We start from the raw sequence: 21290 nt of genomic DNA on the forward strand, positions 1-21290 counted from the left end.
CTGAAGAGATTCCTCCACTGTCTAAAAGACAGTCCTGAAGTAGGCCTCTCCTTTTCTCAAAACCAAACCAAAGCAAAAAAGCCAAACACCTGCTCTGACTCTCAAATGCCCCTTGCATCCTGCTCACCTTCTCTATGTAAGCCTTAGGGCCCAGGGCGCGGGCCTTGCTCTATATATCCACCTGAACTACCAAATTTCATCTTTCCTGTCCATCTTTTTCCCAGTCACCTTTCAGGGCCACCTCCTCACACACCACACCTACTCATCTCCTGCCTGTGTGCCCGTCCCGTCCTTGGACCTGTCTCCTCTAAGCTGTCACTGAGTCACTGCTCCTTCTGAGGGGGGCGCGCTGTGGCCCCAGGAGCCCTGGCTTCCTCACAGCTCCCTGCGCAGAGCTGGTTCCTAGATGTCAAGAAGCACTGAGCTTGGCTGACTGACTGGCGTCTTCTCTTCACAGCAAGATCTTCTACAATAGTTTTTTTTAAGCCAGTTTTAATCAAGCAGAATCTCAAACCATCAGAGCTAGAAGGCCTCGGTAATCACCTAGTTCAAGCCCTTTGCAGTACTGGGGAGGAAATAAGTCCTATAAAGGAAAGGGAGGCGTTCCCATCGTGAACAGTGGACACAAATCCGACTGGGAACCACGAGGTTGTGGGTTCGATCCCTGGCCTCGCTCAGTGGGTTAAGGATCTGGTGTTGCCGTGAGCTGTGGTGTAGGTCACAGATGCGGCTCGGATCCCGCGTTGCTGTGGCTGTAGCTCCGATTCGACCCCTAGCCTGGGAACCTCCATGTGCCGCAGGTGCAGCCCTAAAGAGCAAATGAGTAAATGAATAAAAAAATAAACGAATGAATGAATAAATAAATAATAGGCATTTACCCAAAGTCATACAACAAGTGAGTACTTTTGAGATTTAGATTCTATACAAGAAAGCAGTGCAGGTATCAGGAAGACAGATTTGTGAGGTTTCTTCAGGGAACAGTGAAGACAGTTCCTTAAGGAATTCCCTGGTGGCCTAGCAGCTAAGGATCCGATATTGTCCCTGCTGTGGCTCGGGTTCAGTCCCCGGCCCAGGAACTTCCGCAGGCCACAGGAAGCAGGCCAGAGGTAGATGGAGAACAGAATGGCCCCGAACAAGCCATTCAGCCAGGAAAGCTCCAGGCTGCCGACAGCTCCCCGTCTGTGCTCCCCCTGAAGCTCTGAGGGAGAGAAGACAGCCATCAGCTTGTGCCCTGGGAGGAAGACTTGCCTGGGCGGCGGGAGCGGCAGGAACGAAGGCTCGGATGCGGTTGTGTGAGGATGACACAGCCCGGGCAGCCAGGCAGCAGGGTCTCAGAGGCCGGGCCGCCCACGGCCCAGGTGCAAACGGGAGGCTCCCAAGAGCTGGCAGCACCAGGGCTGGGGAGACAGGGCAGGGCCTTACCTTTCCTGCAGGTCGTGCAGACTCTGCTCGGCTCGGTGTAAGCCCTCCAGGTCCTTCATCATCTTCTTCATGTGCTCCTTGGAGTATCGGTTCTGGATGTAGGCAAACCAGCAGCCGCCCACGCCAATGACGATGGACACCACCAGCATGAAGTCCTTGAGGTGGTTGTGGCGCGTCACTGCGAGTCAGGGAGGGCGCGATGAGGGGTCCGGCGCCCGGAGGGGCCTCCGCTGCGCCCCTCCACGAAGCCCGCCCCCTCGGGAGGAATGCGCTTCTCTTCTCGGATACACCCTCGCCACCCCTGTGCCGACGTCTCGGCTAAGTCAAGGCCCGTCTGGACAGGACCAGAGACCTCGGAGCCATACAGCAAGCTTCCTGGACACACTTCCCTAACATGCAGTGGAGAGAACGAGTGCCTCTCAACACGTCCCAGACATTCTGGGCTGTGACGAGGCCATGGGCCCAGAGGGCGGTGGCCTCTGCCCTACAAGGTAAGCAATGGCAGGTGCTCCAGGAGGGAGAAGGGTACAAAGCAGTGTCATTAGTGTCACAAAGCCCAGAGCAGGTAAGGGTCTGCAAGGCTCATTATGGAGAGCACTTCGGGCTGCAGCTCCACCCAGAGACCAGGCAGAACAGAAGGCACACTGAGAGACTGGTACACAACTGAGAGACCATCTCCGAATTGACCAGGAGACACAGAAATAACCAGTGCTTCTTATGGCAGCTACACTAGCCATTGAAGAATTGCTTTCTCTGTCTTGTAGCTCTGGTGGCCCCTTAAGATCTGATGTTAAGATATTGGTGCCAAGCCAAGACATGGAAACAGCCTAAATGTTCACTGACAGATAAATGGATTTGAGAAGATGTGGTATGTATGCACAACGGAGTATTACTCAGCCATAAAAAAGAGCGAAATAATGCCATTTGCAGCATCTGTGTAACTAGAGATTATATACTAAGTAAAGTAAGTCAGACAGAGAAAGACAAATACCATATGATATCACTTATATGTGGAATCTAAAATATTGCACACATGAGCCAACCTAGAAAATAGAAACAGACTCACAGACAGAGAGAACAGACATGTGGGTGCCAAGGGGGAGGGACGAAGGAGTGGGATGGACCGGGAGTTTGGGGAAAGTAGCTGCAAACTACTACATTTAGGATGGATAAGCGATGAGGTCCTACTGGAACCATATCCAGTGTCTTGGGATAGATCATGATGGACGATAATATAAGGAAGGGAACGTATATTCATATAGGACTGGGCTGCTTTCCTGTACAGCAGAAATTGGCACAACATTATAAATCAACTATACTCTAATAAATTTTTTTTTAAAATATCGGTGCCAAATGGAAAAGAGAGAGAAGGAACATAGAAGAAATTACATGTGCCAGAATCTAGGGACAGATCCACCTTTAGAGAAAGCCTGGCAGCAATTTGGTGAAGTGCCAGGGCCCTGGCCACCACTGGGATTCAAATCAATGCTCAGGCTCCAGAGCAAAACTGAGACGCTCTGCAAGGAGTAACACCAGACACGAGCCAAAGCCTTGTGCTAAGAACCGGGCCAGCCCGAAGAGGGGCAGTCCTGGGGCCTGAGATTGGGCCCAGGGCCACAGCCCAGGAGCCTGGGAGAGACACCATGAACAGACAAGACTGGTACCGCAGCCCTGCCTGCACAGCCCTGCACTTGAAACAGAGCAGCAGTGGCTCCGTGGAGCCCCCGCCAAGGGAACAAGGGAATGTGCTGCTGCCCAGCGCGGCTCTCACCTGGGTTGGGGAAGGAGCGGCAGCACTGACGGGGTATCGGTGCCTGGAAAGGAAGTGGGGTTGAGAGGAACCCGAAAGGACCCCGTGGAGCCAGCAGGTTGAGAAAGGGTCTAGGCAATTGGAAGAGACACAGGTAACTGGAATTCCACTGCATGAAGCCGAGGCCTAGTTTGGCAAAAAGGTCCTCCCTGAAAGGCTATTCACAGCTCCTCCCCGAAAGGCTAAGCAGCAGGAAACAGGGATGGGGTGCGATCCGAGACAGGTGAGCCCACAAGTTCCCACTCCGATATGGTGAGTTGAGAATCCAACTGAAGAGGCTTTGTTTGCTGCGGAGGCGTGGGTTCAATCCCCAGCTCAGAGCATTGAGTTAAAGGATGTGGCATTGCCACAGCTGTGATGCAGGTCACAGATGCGTCTTAGGTTCTCTCCCTGGCCTGGGAACTTCCATATGCTGCAGGAGCAGCCATAAGAAAAGAAAGAAAGAAAGAAGAAAGAAAGAAAGAAAGACAAGAAAAGAAAGAAAGAAAGAAAGAAGAAGGAAGGAAGAAGGAAGGAAGAGAAGGAAGGAAGGAAGAAGGAAGGAAGGAAGGAAGGAAGGGAGGAAGGAAGAAGGAAGGAAGGAATGAGGAAGTCTTATGCGGTCTTGAGGGAATTAATGAAGGACGAAGTATTCATTTTGCAGACACAGGCCCGAAAGAAAGAGGGAGGGTGGGAGGGGCATTACCAGGTCCAGGGTGTGGCCGTGTCCTTGACACGTGTACATCAGACTCTGACGGAGAAAACGGAGGGGCCTCCAGCGGCCGTCCTCTAGCCTCCGGGCCGGGCTACACTTGCAGCCATACTCGAGTCCCCCGTCTCCTGCCTCGTGTTCCCAGGAGGCAGTATCTCTGCAGCACAGTCAGCTTCCTTCCTTTCTGGAACCCACCTGCCTCCTATTCGGCTTCTACCAAAGGCTGGGGTGCAGGGCATCTCCCCTGTTTAAGGACTTTTCACCCTGGCTTCCCAGGGTTTCTCACGTCCAACATCCCCCCTTCAGGTTCTCAGCACATGTCAAAGGTGCTCTGTTCACACGTGACCCCAGGCACCAGCCCCTCCTCCTGTTGCCTCCAAGGCCCCACGTTCTTAAGGGGGGCGGCGTGCAGATCAGCGCCTATCTGTTCTGTTCAGTCCCTCGTCCTACCCTGTCCAGACTGATTTGGAACAAGATCCTATTATTTTTTTTTCCAGCTTTATATTCCCATCCAACTTATGAATAAAAATACTCAATGAGCAAGGACAAGAAAAAGCTCTATCAGTCACCATCCTCTAAGGTAACACTGTTCTACCCATCAGTACCCTCTGGAGCTCTTCAGCCAGTTTTGACTCCACTTATATAAAAGCATCCAGCCCAGAGTTCCCATCGTGGTGCAGTGGTTAACGAATCTGACTAGGAACCGTGAGGTCGCGGGTTCGATCCCTGGCCTTGCTCAGTGGGTTTAAGATCTGGCATTGCCGTGAGCTGTGGTGTAGGTTGCAGATGTGGCTCGGATCCCGCGTTGCTGTGGCTCTGGCATAGGCCGGCGGCTACAGCTCCGATTCGACCCCTAGCCTGGGAACCTCCATATGCTGCGGGAGTGGCCCTAGAAAAGGCAAACAAACAAACAAACAAACAAACAAAAATCCAGCCCATATGTCCCCTGCCTCATCAAATTCATAGCCGAAGCTCAGATACCCAGGAGCTACCAGGCTTGTGGGGAGAGGGCAGTCAGTCCAACCTGGCTGATTTACTCTGTGCCCCCACTGGTCATCACTTGTCTGCAGCGACCGGCACACAGAAGGGCCTCAGTACCTATTTGTGGGACTGAATCTTAACTGATAAGCCACAAGTGTGACATCGCCCTCTCCTTAATCCACGTAAGGAAGAGAAACAGAGAAAATACAAAATGTGTCAGGCATGTATATTCACATTACAACCCTCACAACTGTTGGCTTCCCAGGGTTTCTCACGTCCAACATCCCCCCTCGCGTTCTCAGCAAATGCCAAAGGCGCTCTGTTCGCACATGACCCCAGGCACCCAGCCCCCTCCTCCTGTGGCCTCCAAGGCCCCACGTCCTTAAGGGGGGCATGCTGGTCCGTAAGCATGAGCACACCCATTCTGTAGACCAGAAAACTGGGGCTTCGTAGGGACACTGAATTGCCAAAGTCCATACAAAGTGGCAGAGCTAGGATTCCAATCCAGATTTGCCTGACTGCACGGTCCTTCTGCTGAACCCCACTCCCTCATACCCAGGCGGCAGGTACTGTTCTTGCTTTGTTATCCCCGATCTAGGCTGAGTGTGACTCCAAGAATTCCAAGGCCTGAGTTTCCCTGCCAAACAACCTGCTGGGAGCTGACTGTGGTGCCGCCCTCTGGACAGTGAAGACCCGAAGGCCAAAGGGCCAGGCCTCTGAGGTCATATGACAGGCTTCACGAAGAGATGTTCTTGTTTCATCAAAGGGAGCATCTTGTATCAACCATTAGGGAGCCTAGGTTCTGCACCTGCCTCTGCCCCAATCTGTTATGCAATTCACTTCCCCCGTCTGCGTTTCAGCTTCTTCAGCTGCAAAACACATCATGACAGAATTACTACAGAGATCAAATGCATAGTGTAGGAGCTCCCTGGTAGCCCAGCAGCTAAGGATTTAACTGTGTTGTCACTGCTGTGGCTCAGGTTTGATCCTGCAATTTCCATGAGCCACAGAAGGAGCCCAAAAAAAGGCATAGCCGTAAATGAACATGCCTTGAGGTGTTTGGAAGTACTTGGATGGCCATACCCCACAGGTGGTGAAGCATGCGGATGCGGGGTTTGAGGAAGAGGGAGGAGTTGGAGAAGCAGATATGAGAATTGTTAGGTCCCTTCGGTGGGGCTCAGGGCCAAACCCCACAGTCCTAGGGGAATCCATGAGGGCTAATTTTATGTGTCACCTTGACTAAGCTAAGAGACGTCCAGATGGCTGGTGAAACGCTGTTTCTGGGTGTGTCTACAAAGCTGTCTCTGTAAGAGACTGCATTTGACTCGGCAGACTGCACAAAGAAGGTCATCTTCACTGGGGGGGGGGGGGCATCTCCAGCCGTCCACGTGCCGCTAAGGGACAGAACGGGACTAAAGGCGCAGGAAGGGCAAATCCGCTCTCAGCCTGGCATCGTCTCCTGCCCTCTTCCCCCAGCACTCCTGGCTCTCGGGTCTCCAGATGCAGACGGGGACTCGCACCCTCTGGCCTTCGGACCCGGGCTCACACATCAGTTCCCTGGTTCTTGGGCCTTCGGACTCGGACTGAACTACACCGATGGCTCTCCTGGGTCTTCCGCTCAAGACGGAAGGTTGTGGGACTTCTTGGCCTCCATAATTGCATGAGTCAATTCTCATGATACATTTCCTCATGCATATTGATATACAGAGCCTATGGGTTCTGTTTTTGTTTTATTTTTTTTGATTCTTTAGGGCCGCACACACGGCATATGGAGTTCCCAGGCTAGGGGTTGAACCGCTGGCCTCCTCCACAGCTACAGCAACACCGCATCCTTAACCCACTGAGCAAGGCCAGGGATCGAACCTGCCTCCTCATGGATCCTAGTCAGATCTGTTTCTACTGAACCACAACAGGAACTCCAGCCTATCGGTTCTGATTCTCTGGAGAACCTGACTAATTCAGGATGTATAAACTACTGAGCCAGAAAGAAAGAGGGAAGGGCATTCAGAGCCTAGTCACGCTTTATTCAGGATGTCCTTCTTGCTGCCGTGATCCTGGTGCCATTCCTCAGTTTCTAGCAGCCTACCCGCGTCTACAGAGATCCGCCCATTCCTTCTCCTCTGAACCGGGATCCTCTAAGTCACTCTTTGACAGCTAAAAACGCAGGCTCTCTCAAGGGCTGCCCTGTGTGTTTCTGAGCTTTCCTGTCCGTCACCTGCTGGTAGTCTGCGAGTTCCTCGGGGCCAGGGCACGAGATTCATTTATCCCTGTAGCTTCATCCTTAGCTTAGAGCCTGACCAGAGCAGGTACTCAGCAAAGGTGGAAAGGAGAGGAAAGGGAGGTTTTAGCAGGAAAGGGGGGCAAAATATAAAGTGAATGGGGAAGGAAAATACCAGCCCCTGGGATCAAGAGGAGTAAGCTAGCTGTCCTGCACAACCCCCGCACCAGCTCGGCTCTCACAACCCGCCTCATGCCACTGAAGGGCCAGGGTAGGAGTTCTGATTGTGGTGCAGCGGAAGCAAATCCAACCAGGAACCATGAGGTTGTAGGTTCGATCCCTGGCCTCGATCAGCGGGTTAAGGATCCGGCGTTGCCGTGAGCTGTGGTGTAGGTTGCAGACGCAATTCGGATCTGGTGTTGCTGCGGCTGTGGTACAGGCTGGTAGCTACAGCTCCGATTAAACCCCTAGCCTCCATATGTCACAGGTGCGGCCCTAAAAAGACAAAAAAAAAAAAAAAAGCCAGGGTAACAGAGACCACGGCGCTCTCGTGAACACAGACATGGCTAGCTAGGTGAACAGTGCTAACCAGGGGAAGCTGGCTAGGATCTGGGAAGCCAGAGGGTGGCAGAACTCCCAGCCTGAGTGCTACAAATAGATTTTAGCAAAATGAGGTCAACTGTTAGCACAATCAGGCTTCAGGCGACGGAGGAGGGTGTAAACAAATGAGATGCTGACGTGTGAACAGAGTCAGGGGTAATGGTGAGAACGTGCAGGGTGCCAGCTGGCCTCCAAATCATGACCACTTTCTGGAATGCCCTCTCCGATCTGGTCCCTCCACCTCTCCACTGCCCACAGAACCGCGGGTCCGGCAGATAGAGCCACGCGCCCCTTACTGCCAAAGTATGTGCTAGGAATGGCTTTTGTCATTTATACAGCCTTCTGGGCTGAGAAGTCTGTTTAACCTGTAAACAGACTGGGCCCTTCTCCCTGGCGGTTGTAGCCAAAAAAAAAAAAAAAAGCCTTAGCTGCCTCACCCATCCACACCACTCCATAGGAAGCAGTTGTCCCCACAACCAAGCTGGACCACACTTTTCTCCCACCTGCCCCAAGCCCGCAGCCCCGGAAAGGCCCAGCCTCCTTCGGGATAACTTCTAGCATTCATTTCCTGGCACCTGCTCCCTGCCAGGCCTTGGCCTGAGGGCTGATGACAGATGAACAGACATTTCCACCGTCAAGGAGCTCCCAGCGTAAAGAGTAACAGATGGGGAAACAGATTGTTAGAAAGGCAGCAGGTACAATCATTCGCTGTGCACCGGAAACTAACACCACGCCCATAAGCCCATCTGCTTCCCAGGGGCGGGGGCATCCGAAACGACAGCAACAAAGAGCTGCAGGTCCCCCGAGGACAGGATGGGGCTAGAATGGCATCCTGGGCAAGGCTTGAAGGGCAGGCCAGACGAGAACACGACAAGAGGGAGAAAGAGGGAAGGCAGAGCTGGCAGAGCCCAGAGCCCGCTTGCCAGAGGCAGCCACTCCTACGTCCTGAGAGCTTTGCCTCACATCTGAGCCACCCTGGAAGGAACACAAGGTGTGGCCAACCTTTCCCCTTCACCACTGCCCCCAACCCAAGAACTACCGTGCAGGCCTCTCTCTACCCCTTCTCAACACCCCTGCTGGAAGCACAAAGCGCACACAGGCCCAGCCCGGGACTGGCCTCAGGGGGCCTATGCCAACAGGAGCGGCCGTGCACACAGGGGAAATGCGGAGAGAACCTCAGGAATCGGCCTGAGGTCACGGGGCCGGGGGTTTGCTTGATTTCGGAGCCGGAACCCTTATATCTTGTCTCCTCTACCCAGAGTGGAGGGCAGGATAACACAGTAGAAAAGAGCGTTGAAATCTAAGTTAAAGACCCAGGTGTGTGTCAGGGCTCCACTATTTAGAAGGGGAACAACCTCTAAGACCTCCACCTCTGGTGCCTCCGCATCACCTGAGCCTCAGCCTGGCCCTCAGTACATCACCAGCTGCCATGGGGAGGCAGCAGCTTCGACCCCAACCTGAACACGGCCTGGGGGCCTCCGTGCTCGGAGCACACCTAGGCCCTGCCTCCCGGCGCTGTCAGCAGAGCCCCAGGCGGGCCAGCCTAGAGCCAGCTCTGCAGGTGGAAAAGACGGGAAGGCACTTGGGCTGCCCTGTGGCCACATGAGGAGAACCAAGCTGCCTTCCACTGTCAGCAAATGGACCCAGGAGTTCCCGTCATGGCTCAGCGGTAACGAACACCACTAGTGTCCTTGAGGACGCAGGTTTGATCCCTGGCCTCGCTCAGTGGGTTGAGGATCTGGTATTGCCGTGAGCTGTGATGTGCCCCAGACTCGGCTCGGATCCTATGTTTCTGTGGCTGTGGTGTAGGCGGGCAGCTATAGCTCCAATCCGACCGCTCGCCTGGGAACCTCCATATGCCATGGGTTCGGCCCTAAAAAGACAGACAGACAGACAGACAAAGAAAGAAAGAAAGAAAGAGAGAGAGGAAGGAAGGCGGGCAGGAAGGAAACAGACCCTGAGGTGGCGCTGTGCGGATTCAGCTGATTCCTCTTCCCTCCCCAGCTCTGAGGCTGCTGTGGGCAGGGGGTCCTGCTCACTCAGTGGGCCCTCCTGGCTACTACAGCAAACCTATGGTTTGAGATTTCTCGAGCCTCAGACCAAAGGCAGGATTTTCCTCAAGATAGGCAAGGTAGCCATGTCTGGCAGCAAAAACTGGCAGTCACTTCCCATTTCCCACTCCCTCCAGCCCCTGCCAGCCACCAATCTGCATTTGGTCTCCATGGATTTATCTGTTATAAGTATTTCATATAAATGGAATCATATAATATCTGGCCTTTTTGGTGTCTGGCTTCTTTCACTCACTCCTTTCTCCTTTTTATGGCACTTCATTTTTTTTTTTCCAGGTTTATCCATGTTGTAGCATGTATCAGAACTTCATTCCTTTTTATGGCTGAGTATTATTCCATTGCATGTCTTTACCAGAACTATTTATCCATTCATCCATTCGTGGACATATGGGTTGCTCACATCCTTTGGCTCTTGTGAATGATGCTGCTACAAACATGCGTACATGGACTTGTTTCAGACCGGTTTTCAATTCTTTGGGTACATTCCTAGGTGTGGAATTTCTGAGTTACATAATAACTATGTTTAACTTTTTAAGGAACAACAAACAATTTTCCACAACGCCTGAACATTTTTACACTCTCACTAGAAATGTACAATGTTCTGATTTCTCCACACCCCTGCCAGCCCTTCCTTTCCCTTTTTTGTGTTTTTGTTTCTCTTGCAGCTATCCTAGCGGGTGTGAAGAATCTTCTTAGCGCTAGTACTTCTGTTCTGCCTATCTCAGAAACAGGCTTTCTGCGGACCTCTGACCTCCCTTAGATTAGGTCACATGCCACCTACAGGCTCTGGAATGCGTCTAGAAGATACTCCTGTCCTGGTATCAGCCTGCCCTGCTTCACTAGGGCTCCTCTGGTTGGCGCTGACCTCCAGGACCGACTACCACGGACCCAGGCTTCTGGTTCCCAAGCTGTCCTGCCCTAGCTGATTTTCCCACATAGTCTCTTTGCCCACTTCAACCTGCAGTTTCGAACGCACATTTTTGGATATGGGAAATCCCATTTTGATACAGAACATGGACCGGTCTCTGTTATTACATCTCAGCAGACTAAGGAAGCCTTTCAGGCTGCCCAGGGCTCCCCTTCCTTAGGGCTGACAGAGGAGAGCCTTTGCCAAAGTAGCCTAGCTTTCGCTGCTGGCTCTGGTTCCTTTGCTGGTGTATACAGAGCGAGGGGGATGAGCCGTTAACAGGGAGCGTTTGAAAAGGCCACGTCCCATTTTTCAAGAACCAGCTCAAGACTGATCCTGGCCATTAAGCCTCCTGGCCTCCAACTGGACACCCCCCCACTCGGTGCTCCCACTCCCCCTCTGGAGAGACGTACCCGGCAGGTCTACCACTGCATCTGCTCACCATTCACTCCATTAGTGAACATTCCAATCCCCACGTAAAGGCGGTTTCTCGAGAGCAGGGACCCTGCCCCTGAGAGCGGCGCACTAGGCGCTCAGTAAACGTCAGTGGACGAATGGAAGGCCAGTGCTCAGTACAGAGGCGGAGCCTCATATAAAGAGCAGGGCCTTCCCTATGTCATTTACTAAAAACACAAGTAAATGGTAGGAAAACACATGTCCCAGGATCGGGGGAAAACAAGGCGGCAAAGGACATGGCAGTGGCCTTGTCCCGTTGCCCCGCTTCACACTTTCAAAAGATACAGACCTTCTGGAAGGGGAAAAACGATGGAGAAGTTTAAGAAAAAGCAGGGGCTGCCACGGCTCGAGAAGGAGAGAGAGAGAAACCAATGGAGCACAGAGGACCCCCAGGGCAGTGAACCACTCTGTGTGACGCCGTACAGGGGGACACGTGGCACTGCCCAAACCCACAGCCAGCACAGCACCACGAGTGACCCTCAGTATAAACTGTGGACTCCGGGTGACAACCGTGTGTCAATGGAGGGTCCTCCGTCGTCACCAGCACACCACTGCGGCGGGGGAGGCCAAAGACAGGGAGGCCGTGCGGGCACGCGGCAGGAGGCTTACGGAAGACCTCTGCACCTGCTACGCAATCGTGATGTGACCCCAAAGCCACTCTAAAAAATAAAGCCTATTAAACACGTTTAAAACCAAAAAAGGCACAGGCCCGTTCACCGCTCCTGGGACATCGGCATGGGCACCTGTCAAGCCAAGAGCCCGGGCAAGGGAATGTTATCCTGCCCTTGACCCTGCCTGCCAGCTGCTTCTTGGCCTGGTTTTTGGCTCTAAAGCACTCTGCCGCTGGCATCCGCAGCTGATGCCAGCAGCTGCCGAAGGGCAGAGAGGAGGCCCTGAAGAGCCTGTTTGGTCGAGGTTCCTCTTCTAAGAAACCCTACTACTTTTGTGCTGAATCCCCTTAGAACAAAAAGGGACGGCAAGGTTGGCCATTCCCACCCCACAGAGCTTCAAAAGTTGAAGCGCCTAATTCTCTCCACTAACCCTGAGCACAAGGGACCAGCCTTCCTGAGGCCTGGGTGTGTTGACTGCTTCAGTAAAAACCCACTTAGTCCTGTTCGGTTGTCTAAGGACAAAAGATGGTCAGCGGTTGGTTCGTGCCCTCTGCTCATCCACGCGAGAGCAGGGACAGCTAAATGGTACTCAGCCCCTCAGCGTTCCTGAACACACCCTGCATGTCTGAGCCTTGGACTGTTGCTCAGGTTCTTTCCCCACCTAGAATGCCCTCTCCAGCCACCTCCACGGAACAAAGCCACACACCGCCTCTTCTACAGGATGCCCTCTCCATCCCACCCCGGGCCTCAGAAGCACTGTGTACCTCTCTAGAACATTCATTTTAAACATTTCGTGCGGAACACGAGTCATCCAGATCTTCCTAGGGGGCCCAGCACAGCCCTGGCACAAAGCCGGGATGTTCTTCATGCATTTAACGAATGGATTCTGACCCCTGGCTGACTCAAAGGCAAGACCATTTCACATCTCAAAAGCGGAGGCGCTGCCTTGCAGGTGGGCCTCGGAGAGCCGGGACCCGCGCCCAGCCGCTCCGAGAGCCTCGGGGTCCAGGCACGTCCGCCGCCCTCCTCTCCACAGGACTCACAGAGAGGAGGCCCGAAGAGCACCGTGTCCAGGGCCTTCAGCTGCAGCTTCTGCCGGTGGCTGCGGTCTGTCATCTTCAGCACCGTCCCTGTCATGGTGGTGTTGGTCACAGCCAGTCTGTGGGGGTGAAGAGCAGGGCTCAGTGCCCAGCACAGCGGGATGGATCCGGGTAGGACTACCCACCCCGCTGGGGACACTTCCGTGGCATCTCGCTCCCGGGGACTGCTCCCCTCTGCGCCCCAGAACACGGGTCTGGGCCAGTAGATCTCGACAAAGAGTAAGCAGGACACGTAACGTCCCCCGAGGACGTGGTCGCCCTTCCCTCCAGGTCCACTGTGTCCCGAGTGTCCCGCTCTCTAAGGATTATCCACCTGTGACGGTTCCCACGCTCAGCTGCAACTTCTGCTGAGCTTCTCCTGCCGGGGATCATCCGCTAGCTACCTGGCCCCACACTTTTACTATGTGTACATGCATTCTCCTGCCCAGCCCGGGTCGGAACATGAGGCCACGTGACTCAGTGATTCTGGGGACCTCTGAATTATCCTAATCCTAACGCATCGTCATGAGAGGGAAATCTGCTGACAACAAGCATTGCATTAGTCTTGTTATCTTGTATTTGAGTCACAGGGATTTATTCCCAATCAGATTATCATAATTTATTTTCTCCAACCATAATGTTAATGATAACTTAATAAGAGAGGACCTGTAAACAAGGAAATGATGTAGGAAAAACGGGACTTTGCCTCTCTTCTGCTGGGACGAAGTGGGTATAGGAAGAAAGGGGTATAAGATAGGAAAGGCTGAAAAACCACTGGGGTGGGTCTCGCAGGAGCACGAACTATTACACCACTCCACAGGATTGCTGCTCCTTCCTGATTCATAGCTTGGTTTCCCTAGCTAGGAAAGAAGCTGCTGCCATCCGTGTGTCATTCCTACTCCCGCCTGGGCATGCAGGAGCAACCACTTCCTCCCTAGCCCTGGGAAGCAATGCAGCCCTCCCACGAGACAGGAGGTGAGACAGGCGGTCGGAGGTGGGGATGTCAGAGGATGGAGCTTCTGGTCCCAGCTCCATCCATGACTCACCTGTCTGACCATAAGCTGCTTATGGGCCCTCAGGGGCCTTCTGTATACACTTATATACGTCGGATGCTTCCTACAAGCCCAGAGTTCCTGGGGCTCCTCTTCAGAGCACTTCTATCAAGTATACTGGCCTTCGTCTAACTGATGGAAATAGGTGTCATGTTTTCTCCAGTCTATTTGTCAAATAAACCTGTGAGCTTCTAAGCAACGAGAAAGGAGCTAACACTGAACCAGACGCTGCATATCTCTACTGCTATGACACTTTTCCTGTAATACCTATTCAGTCCTCCTGCTTTAAGAACCCAAGTCTGCTCTTAGCTCCACTTGACAGAGAAAAAAACAGACTTAGAGATAAGGAGCTTGCCCAAAGCCACATAGCAAGTAAGTGGCAAAGGCAGGACACAACCCAAATCTGCTAGATTCACCCCATTAAACCATGCTGCCTAGTGATGGGCCAAGAGGCACCCCACTCCACCCCACACCCCGTGTTCTGAAGGCTCTGTGCTTCCTGCTGTCACTAAGGTGCCACAGCTTCCTCTGTTCTTGTGCCCTGCCTGGTTGGCTCTGGTCTTAAATCTAATTCTGGTCACAGAAGGGCCAAGGGAGCTCATTACCTGAGAACTGACTCCTTATCCTACGTTTCACAGTTTTAATCCAAGCCATAGCCATCTGTCGAGATGGAATCGGCCAGGGATTCACAAGGTCCCTGGGAAAGAAACCTAAATCCTGGAACGTCGTGGTCAATCACCTATTTAGTCACCTGCTCAACTGTCTCGCTCCTCCACTAAACACTGAGTTCCAAAAGCAAATGTCAGGTTGAATGCATCTCTTTGCCCTCGGGGCCCAAGAGAGACCACAGCGCATGGTAAGTGCTTGGTAGAGTTTTGTTAAGTAGAACGAAACTGAGTATTTCCAGGAAGCCTATTTTCAACCACATGGGGCAAAAGGAAAATCCAGGGGGAAAAGCAAGGCCCTCAGAACCTGAGTTCAGATCCCAGCTCAGCCACTTACCAGCCTTGATAATCATAAAATATTTGACATTCAGTTTGCTCGCCACAAAGCTGGAAGAGTAACTCCGCCCAGAATTGTGGGGATCAACTGAGGGAACAGGCAGGAAATTGCTCTCTGAGGGATGCGCACACATTAGGATTACTGCTCTCTCCAGAAGAGGGGCAAGCGGGCAGCAGAGAAGGGGGCAGCCCGCTCAGCTGCGCCTGGACAGCAGTGCCCGGCAGCTCTCTGGCTGGGGCTGCAAGGGTGGGCACTCCAACAGCTGCACCTTGCCCTCTCCCCTTTGCCGAAGCTCATAACCGGAGGCACCTACATAATAAGATGACAGATTATTCATCATCAGCACTACCAGACGGTAAGCCCTCGGAGGGCAAGGGCACACTGTTGTCATCTTTATCCCCAGCACCCAGCACAAGTGCTTGGCACCGTAACTACCGGTCGAAGAAGTAAATGGATTAATGACTGATGGACATGTGGCGCTCGTTTGACATAACGAGAAATCAATGCAGTACTCCCACCCCTCCCCACGCCCACCCCAAGCCCTGGCACACTGGGCCCTATGTAAGGGGGGCAGAGTTAGGCCACAACAGTGTTGGAAGAATTATTCCAGAGAGGAGGCTGGGGCCAATGGTAGGCGGCCCCCACCTCTGCACCGTGTCTTCAGAGGAGTTCAAGTGTATATGGATCATTCAGGGGAGGTTAAAAGAGCCTTGAGATTCCTGGGCAATCAAAGAGGTAGCTGCTGGGGGGCGGGGGTGGGGGACAGCAAAAGAAAAGAGAAACAGCACAGGATTTGAAGTCTTCCCAGATCTAGGTTTAAATCGCAGTTTGCCTCTAACCAGCCATGTGACCTTGGAAAAATTACTTAGCCAGGTTCATCAACTCTATATTATAACACCTACCTTCCAGTATTGATGGAAGGATTATATGAGAGACGGGACAGAAAGTGCTAAGGAGAGTGCCTGGCATGTACTCGGCACTCGATAAATGGCAGCTTTCAGCACTGCCATTTCACCCGGGATTGACAGAAATATTAAATAATAGATGAGGAGGGCCCATTACGCTTTACAGCAAGTGCGCAGCAGATGTCAGAAGAGAAGCCCACAGATTCTGCCCTAAAGGGGGTGAAACGTCACTTAGCAGGTGAGAGCAACCTGAAGGCCGGCCAAGCCCGGCCCCCTCCCCAAAGCCCCGGGCAGAGGAGCCAGCTGCCTCCTGACCTCGGCATGGCATGGCCGCTGAGCTGCAGCTTCCGGAAGGTCTCCTCGTACTGAGGCAGCTCCACGTACGTGATCAGCCACTGCACCACCTCATCCACGGTCCAGTTGTACACTGCGGGGAGAGACACACAAAGCCATGACTCCAGAAGGCAAGCCCCGCGTGCCCCTGCTGTCACAGCCGCACCGACTACGACGCCTTCGCCACACGGCCGTGTGCTTATCAGCTCTCTCTCCCAGAAAAGCCCAAGGATGACGGGAGCATGTACTGCCCTTTCTGTTCGATGGACTTTTTCTCCTACTGTACCGGTAACTGCGATGATATAATCCTGAGCTGTAACGTTGTAACAACAAAATGATACTAACAGAAGCCATCGTTTATACAGCACTTACCATATAACATGTACTGAGCTAAGCACCTCCCATATGTTAATGTTTTTATGATATTAATGCTCACTAATCCATGCAACCACAGGCGAAGGATATATTCCATTGTATCCCTATTTTACAGATGAAGAAACTGAGACACAAAAAAGTTATATAACTTCCCCAAAGGTATCCAGCCAAGAATCGGTAAAGCCAATATTTGGACTCAGGAAGTCTGGCTCCATAGCCCTTGCCCTAGCCATTATGTCACAAATATCATATATTCAACTTTTTTCTTTCTTTTTTTTTTTTTTTGCCTTTTCTAGGGCTGCACCCTGAGGCATATGGAGATTCCCAGACTAGGGGTCTAATCGGAGCTATAGCTGCCGGCCTTTGCCAGAGCCACAGCAACACGGGATCCTTAACCCACTGAGCGAGGCCAGGGACCGAACCCGCAACCTCATGGTTCCTAGTTGGATTCGTTAACCACTGAGCAACATCAGGAACTCCCCACGTTTTTTAATTTATCCAAAGTGTATGTGTGTGTGTATTGCATACATACATAAACATCTTCCCTGACGCTGCCAGAAACTTGCACTCAGAGGTGAGTCTGAGCCAAGAGATGAATCCAGACGAGTCAGAGCGTAGCTGCAGACAGCCCTGTTGCTTCCTCTCTCAGTTTTGGGCAAAGAGTACACTCCTCCCGCCTTTACCTGTTATGGCCACACCCGCGGCCTGTGGAAATTCCTCGGCCAGAGGCTGAATCCCAGCTGCAGCTGTGGCCTACGCCGCGGCACCAGCAGGGCCGGTCCTTTCACCCACTGTGCCGGGTTGGGAATCAAACCCGCATCCCTGAGGCGACCCAAGCTGCTGCAGTCAGATTGCGAACCCGCCGCACCACGGCGGGAATGCCTAAATGTTCCCCTTTGCTCCCATCAGACTGAAGGATTTTCCGTCACAACAGGAGCCAGTTCTCACCGAAACAATGACTGAGTGATCCGTCACCGCCCGGCAAATCGCATCATTACCACCTGCGGACCCGCGCACCTCATCATCTTCTTCAGCACCGTGAGAACAGGACTTTCTTTCCTTTTTTTGGCTTTTTGCCTTTTCTAGGGCCGCTCCCGAGGCACATGGAGGTTCCCAGGCTAGGGGTCGAATCGGAGCTGTGGTCCCCCGCCTACACCACAGCCACAGCAACGCGGGATCCGAGCCACATCTGCGACCTACACCACAGCTCGCGGCAACACGGGATCCTTAACCCACTGAGCGAGGCCAGGGATCGAACCCGCAACCTCATGGTTCCTAGTCGGATTCATTAACCACTGCGCCACGACGGGAACTCCCGGGACTTTTTTTTTAAACAGACAAGCATAAAAATAGTCCTTTAAAGTAATTTTAATATTCGTGTGGTGTTTAGCCACATAGATAGCAAACGTATCTCCGTACTCTGTCAAGGGTCAACAATAAAGACGTGATAAACGAGGAGCGTGTTCAAGCCGGGAAAGGGCAGAGGACGTCACGGGGTGCTCCAGAAATCACAGTTTCACAGGAGCTTGAGCAGAGAAAGGTGGTGGGAGGGCTGAGTCCCTGCGGAACCCAAAGAGCCTGCGAGCAGCTGGGTTTCAGCCACACGCGGTCATTTCCTTGATGCAAAGTGTGCTTTGATTTGACGCATCAGCGTGGTTTTGTTTATGCTTATAAACACATCTTATATAGCAACCGGAATTCCATTTTATGTTTGTACATATTTAAACACCATGATAATAAAAACAAGTTAGGTCAGCTTTACAGGTCCAAGATCAAGTATTTCCCTTAAAAGGAATTTGAACATTCCTCAAGTTTGAAAACTACTGCTGTGAGCCTCAAGATGCCAAACAAGTTTTGAAGCAGAATGAAATGGTGAGACTTATTACCCGCCTCTCCTAAGATCCCTGTCTCTCCCTAAAACTGACCTCCATCGGAATGCTGTCTCATTTCCCCTGAACAGTCAGCTGCCCGGAAGTCAGGGACGATGACCTGCTGATTTCTGCTCATCCCTTTGTCTTTAAAACAGTGCTTCATGTGCAGTGGCATCCATAAGAATGTACTCAGAGAATAACTACCCCAACTGAGGAGTTCCAGACATGCTCTGAAAGTGGGGCTTTCAAACAGCAACCACCATCTCCCTAGACAAATACGCAGCTCAGGTGGAGGTTAACTTCTGCAATGCTTGACCCCTGAGGAGTGCCCCTCAAATCCTGGGTTGCTCCTGTCACTCTACAGAAGATGGAAGGCTGGGCCCTGTCCCTTCATCCTCCTGCCTCCCCCACAGAGGAGCCACACACAGTACAAAGCAGACGCTCATAAGACATCCTGGATGAAACAACTGAAGGCAAAAACGCTCTAGTCTCTCGATGTCCTCCCGAAGCTGCTGGAGCTCGGGAGGGAAGCCCCGAAGCTGAGAGAGTAGCTTCAGGGGCCCAGGAAAGGACCCAGAGAGGAGGGAGGAAGGTCCGTGCACTCGGACCGCATCCCAGAAGACAGGGTCCCGGACGCCCCGGTGGAAGGTGCTTAGTCATTGCCTGCTTGCGTTTTTAATTTCCAGGCTAGCATACATCAGAGGGAAGAGCGAGATTAATTTCCGAAAGGTACGTTCAAATCCTAGGGCTTGGGAAAGGACGGATGAACTGGCACGAGGAAAGCAGAAGGGACAGGCCTGAAAATGACCACATCTCCCCACACATTACAGACACGAGCGCTTGCTGTGGTCCGGAGTATCAGGTAATGAAGGCCTGGCAGAGGGGCACGAGATGCAAGGCAGACGTGCAAGTGCCAGCCTGCAAAGCGCGGAGAGAACAACACGCTCCTGCCCTACTCTCGAGGGAGCCTGGCATCACCCAGCACGGCGAGTGGAGTGGAAAGGCCACGTCATGTCTCATTGCTCGAAAGGCCTGACGCCAGCGGGTCACAAGGGCCTTTTGTCTGCAGGGAAGACGCCCTGACACAAGCCTGAGCATGGACCCTGGGCAGGCAGGAACTCTTCCAGCTGCACCTCCACTGTCGTGGGAGAGTCACTCTAGACGGGGCGTTCTCAGTCTCTGCACCACGGCGTTTTGGACAGGTTAATTCCTTGTTGCAGGGACTGTCTCATGCACTGTGGGACGTTTACCAATATCCCTGGCATCTCCCCACCAGATGCCAGCAGCATGCTGCCAGTCATGACAATCAAAAATATCTCCAGATACTTCCAAACGGTCCCCGGGGAACGAAACCATTGCTGGCTGAGAACGACTGCTCTGAACACTACGTTAAGTGAGGCTGAGGCCTGTGAGGGGACCCAGGCTGGCACTTCAGTGAGGATGGACTCTGAACACAGTCAGTCCCTGCCTGGCTAGGCTAGAGGCAAAAGGACGATGAGCTCACATGTCAGGGCAAACCTCAAGGCAGGTGTTTCTGGGTTTCGTGCTCCATGTATCTTTCTGCTACCTGGCAGATGCCCTACCTAGGTAGGGCAGCATTGGCATTGCCCACTCAGAGGCACTGCAGTCTGAACAAAGTAAGCCAGGATAAGGGGCATCCTTGTCAGACAGCAACCCTGTGTTCCAGCACGAAGCTCTCACTCCAGAGTCAAGGTGAGATATCAGGGCCCCCTTGTCCCTAAGTACTTAAAAGTTAAAGTCTTGTTCTGCTTCCTCATTCCAAAAGAGAAGACAGGCAGAATTCCCCAGGCCAAAGCGAAGAAAAAGTAACAGGTACAGAGGGCTGTGGCTGTCAGTGAAAAGACACAGAATCTGGCCAGGAGAGCTTAGAAGAGACAGCGCCAATGGACTCACATGACCAGATCCCAGGAGGACATTCAAGCAAGAGATGGTCTTTAAAGCCTTGACTCCCTCATCCCCTAAGCCTGTGCCTATAGCTCCCGGAGACATCAAAGACCACATCTCCGTGTAAAGACAACAAAAAGTATTACACAGGATTGGAGAAGGGCAACCCCTGGAGTCTCTTGCAACCAAGAGTCCCTTACAAGAAAAATGCACAAGGAGTTGCCACTGTGGCACAATGGGATCAGCTGTGTCTCTGCAGCACCAGGTTGCGGGTTGAATCCCTGGCCTGGCACAGTGGGTTAAAGGAGCTGGCATTGCTGGCTGCTGCGGCATAGGTCGCAGCTATGGCTGGGATCTAATCCCTGGCCTGGGAACTCCATGTGCCATGAGGGGGGAGGAGAGGAGAAGGGGGGGGAGAGGAGGGGAGGGAGGAAATGCACAAGCTGACTAACTTCGTAGGCTCCAATCTTTTTAATGACATCATCTACCGGTAAAAGCAATCAGAGCACATATTGCCAATATACAAGTACCTATTTATAAATTAGACCTCTGTACTGATATTAGGAATATTGTAAAACATACATAAACATTAAAGAATGAGACAAAAATAAATGCAATATAAATACAAGTTACTATATTTTCTTGTGGTACTCCAGGGGATTGTCTTGTGCAGTTGGAAACCACTGGACTAAGAGTCCAGCTCAGCTCAACACAAATGAGCTGCTTTACCCTGCATGCTGCCTCCCTCATGGACCAGCTTGGGTAAATCACACAACCATTCTGATCCTCAACCTCCCCTTCTATAAAATACTCATCCAGTTATTCAAAACACTCATGGTACACGACTTTGGGCCAGGCGCTGGGAACAAGACAGAGATCCTATAGCCACATTGCTAACAATCTAGCAACACCTCTCTCAAGAGTTGTGGAATTAAATGAGTCCATATATTTGAAAATGCTTAGGATTTAATACAACCTCAGTAGTAACTGTTTCTTTAAAACA

At 52.4% G+C, this 21290-nt stretch overlaps 1 protein-coding gene across 9 annotated transcripts in view; it reads right to left on the reverse strand.

Annotated features, from left to right (window-relative positions):
* The window catches only part of STIM1 (stromal interaction molecule 1), a 203074-nt gene that overhangs the window by 20369 nt on the left and 161415 nt on the right, over window positions 1–21290 (reverse strand). For all 9 annotated transcript variants that reach the window (XM_047753979.1, XM_047753987.1, XM_047753981.1 and 6 more), the window contains 3 exons: window positions 16119–16230; window positions 12809–12924; window positions 1423–1600 (listed from right to left, as the gene is read on the reverse strand). In XM_047753979.1, the coding sequence (XP_047609935.1) occupies window positions 1423–1600; window positions 12809–12924; window positions 16119–16230 (406 nt within the window). The remainder of the gene's footprint in view (window positions 1–1422; window positions 1601–12808; window positions 12925–16118; window positions 16231–21290) is intronic.

Source organism: Phacochoerus africanus, chromosome 11, assembly GCF_016906955.1.
Source record: "Phacochoerus africanus isolate WHEZ1 chromosome 11, ROS_Pafr_v1, whole genome shotgun sequence".
NCBI lineage: Eukaryota > Metazoa > Chordata > Mammalia > Artiodactyla > Suidae > Phacochoerus > Phacochoerus africanus.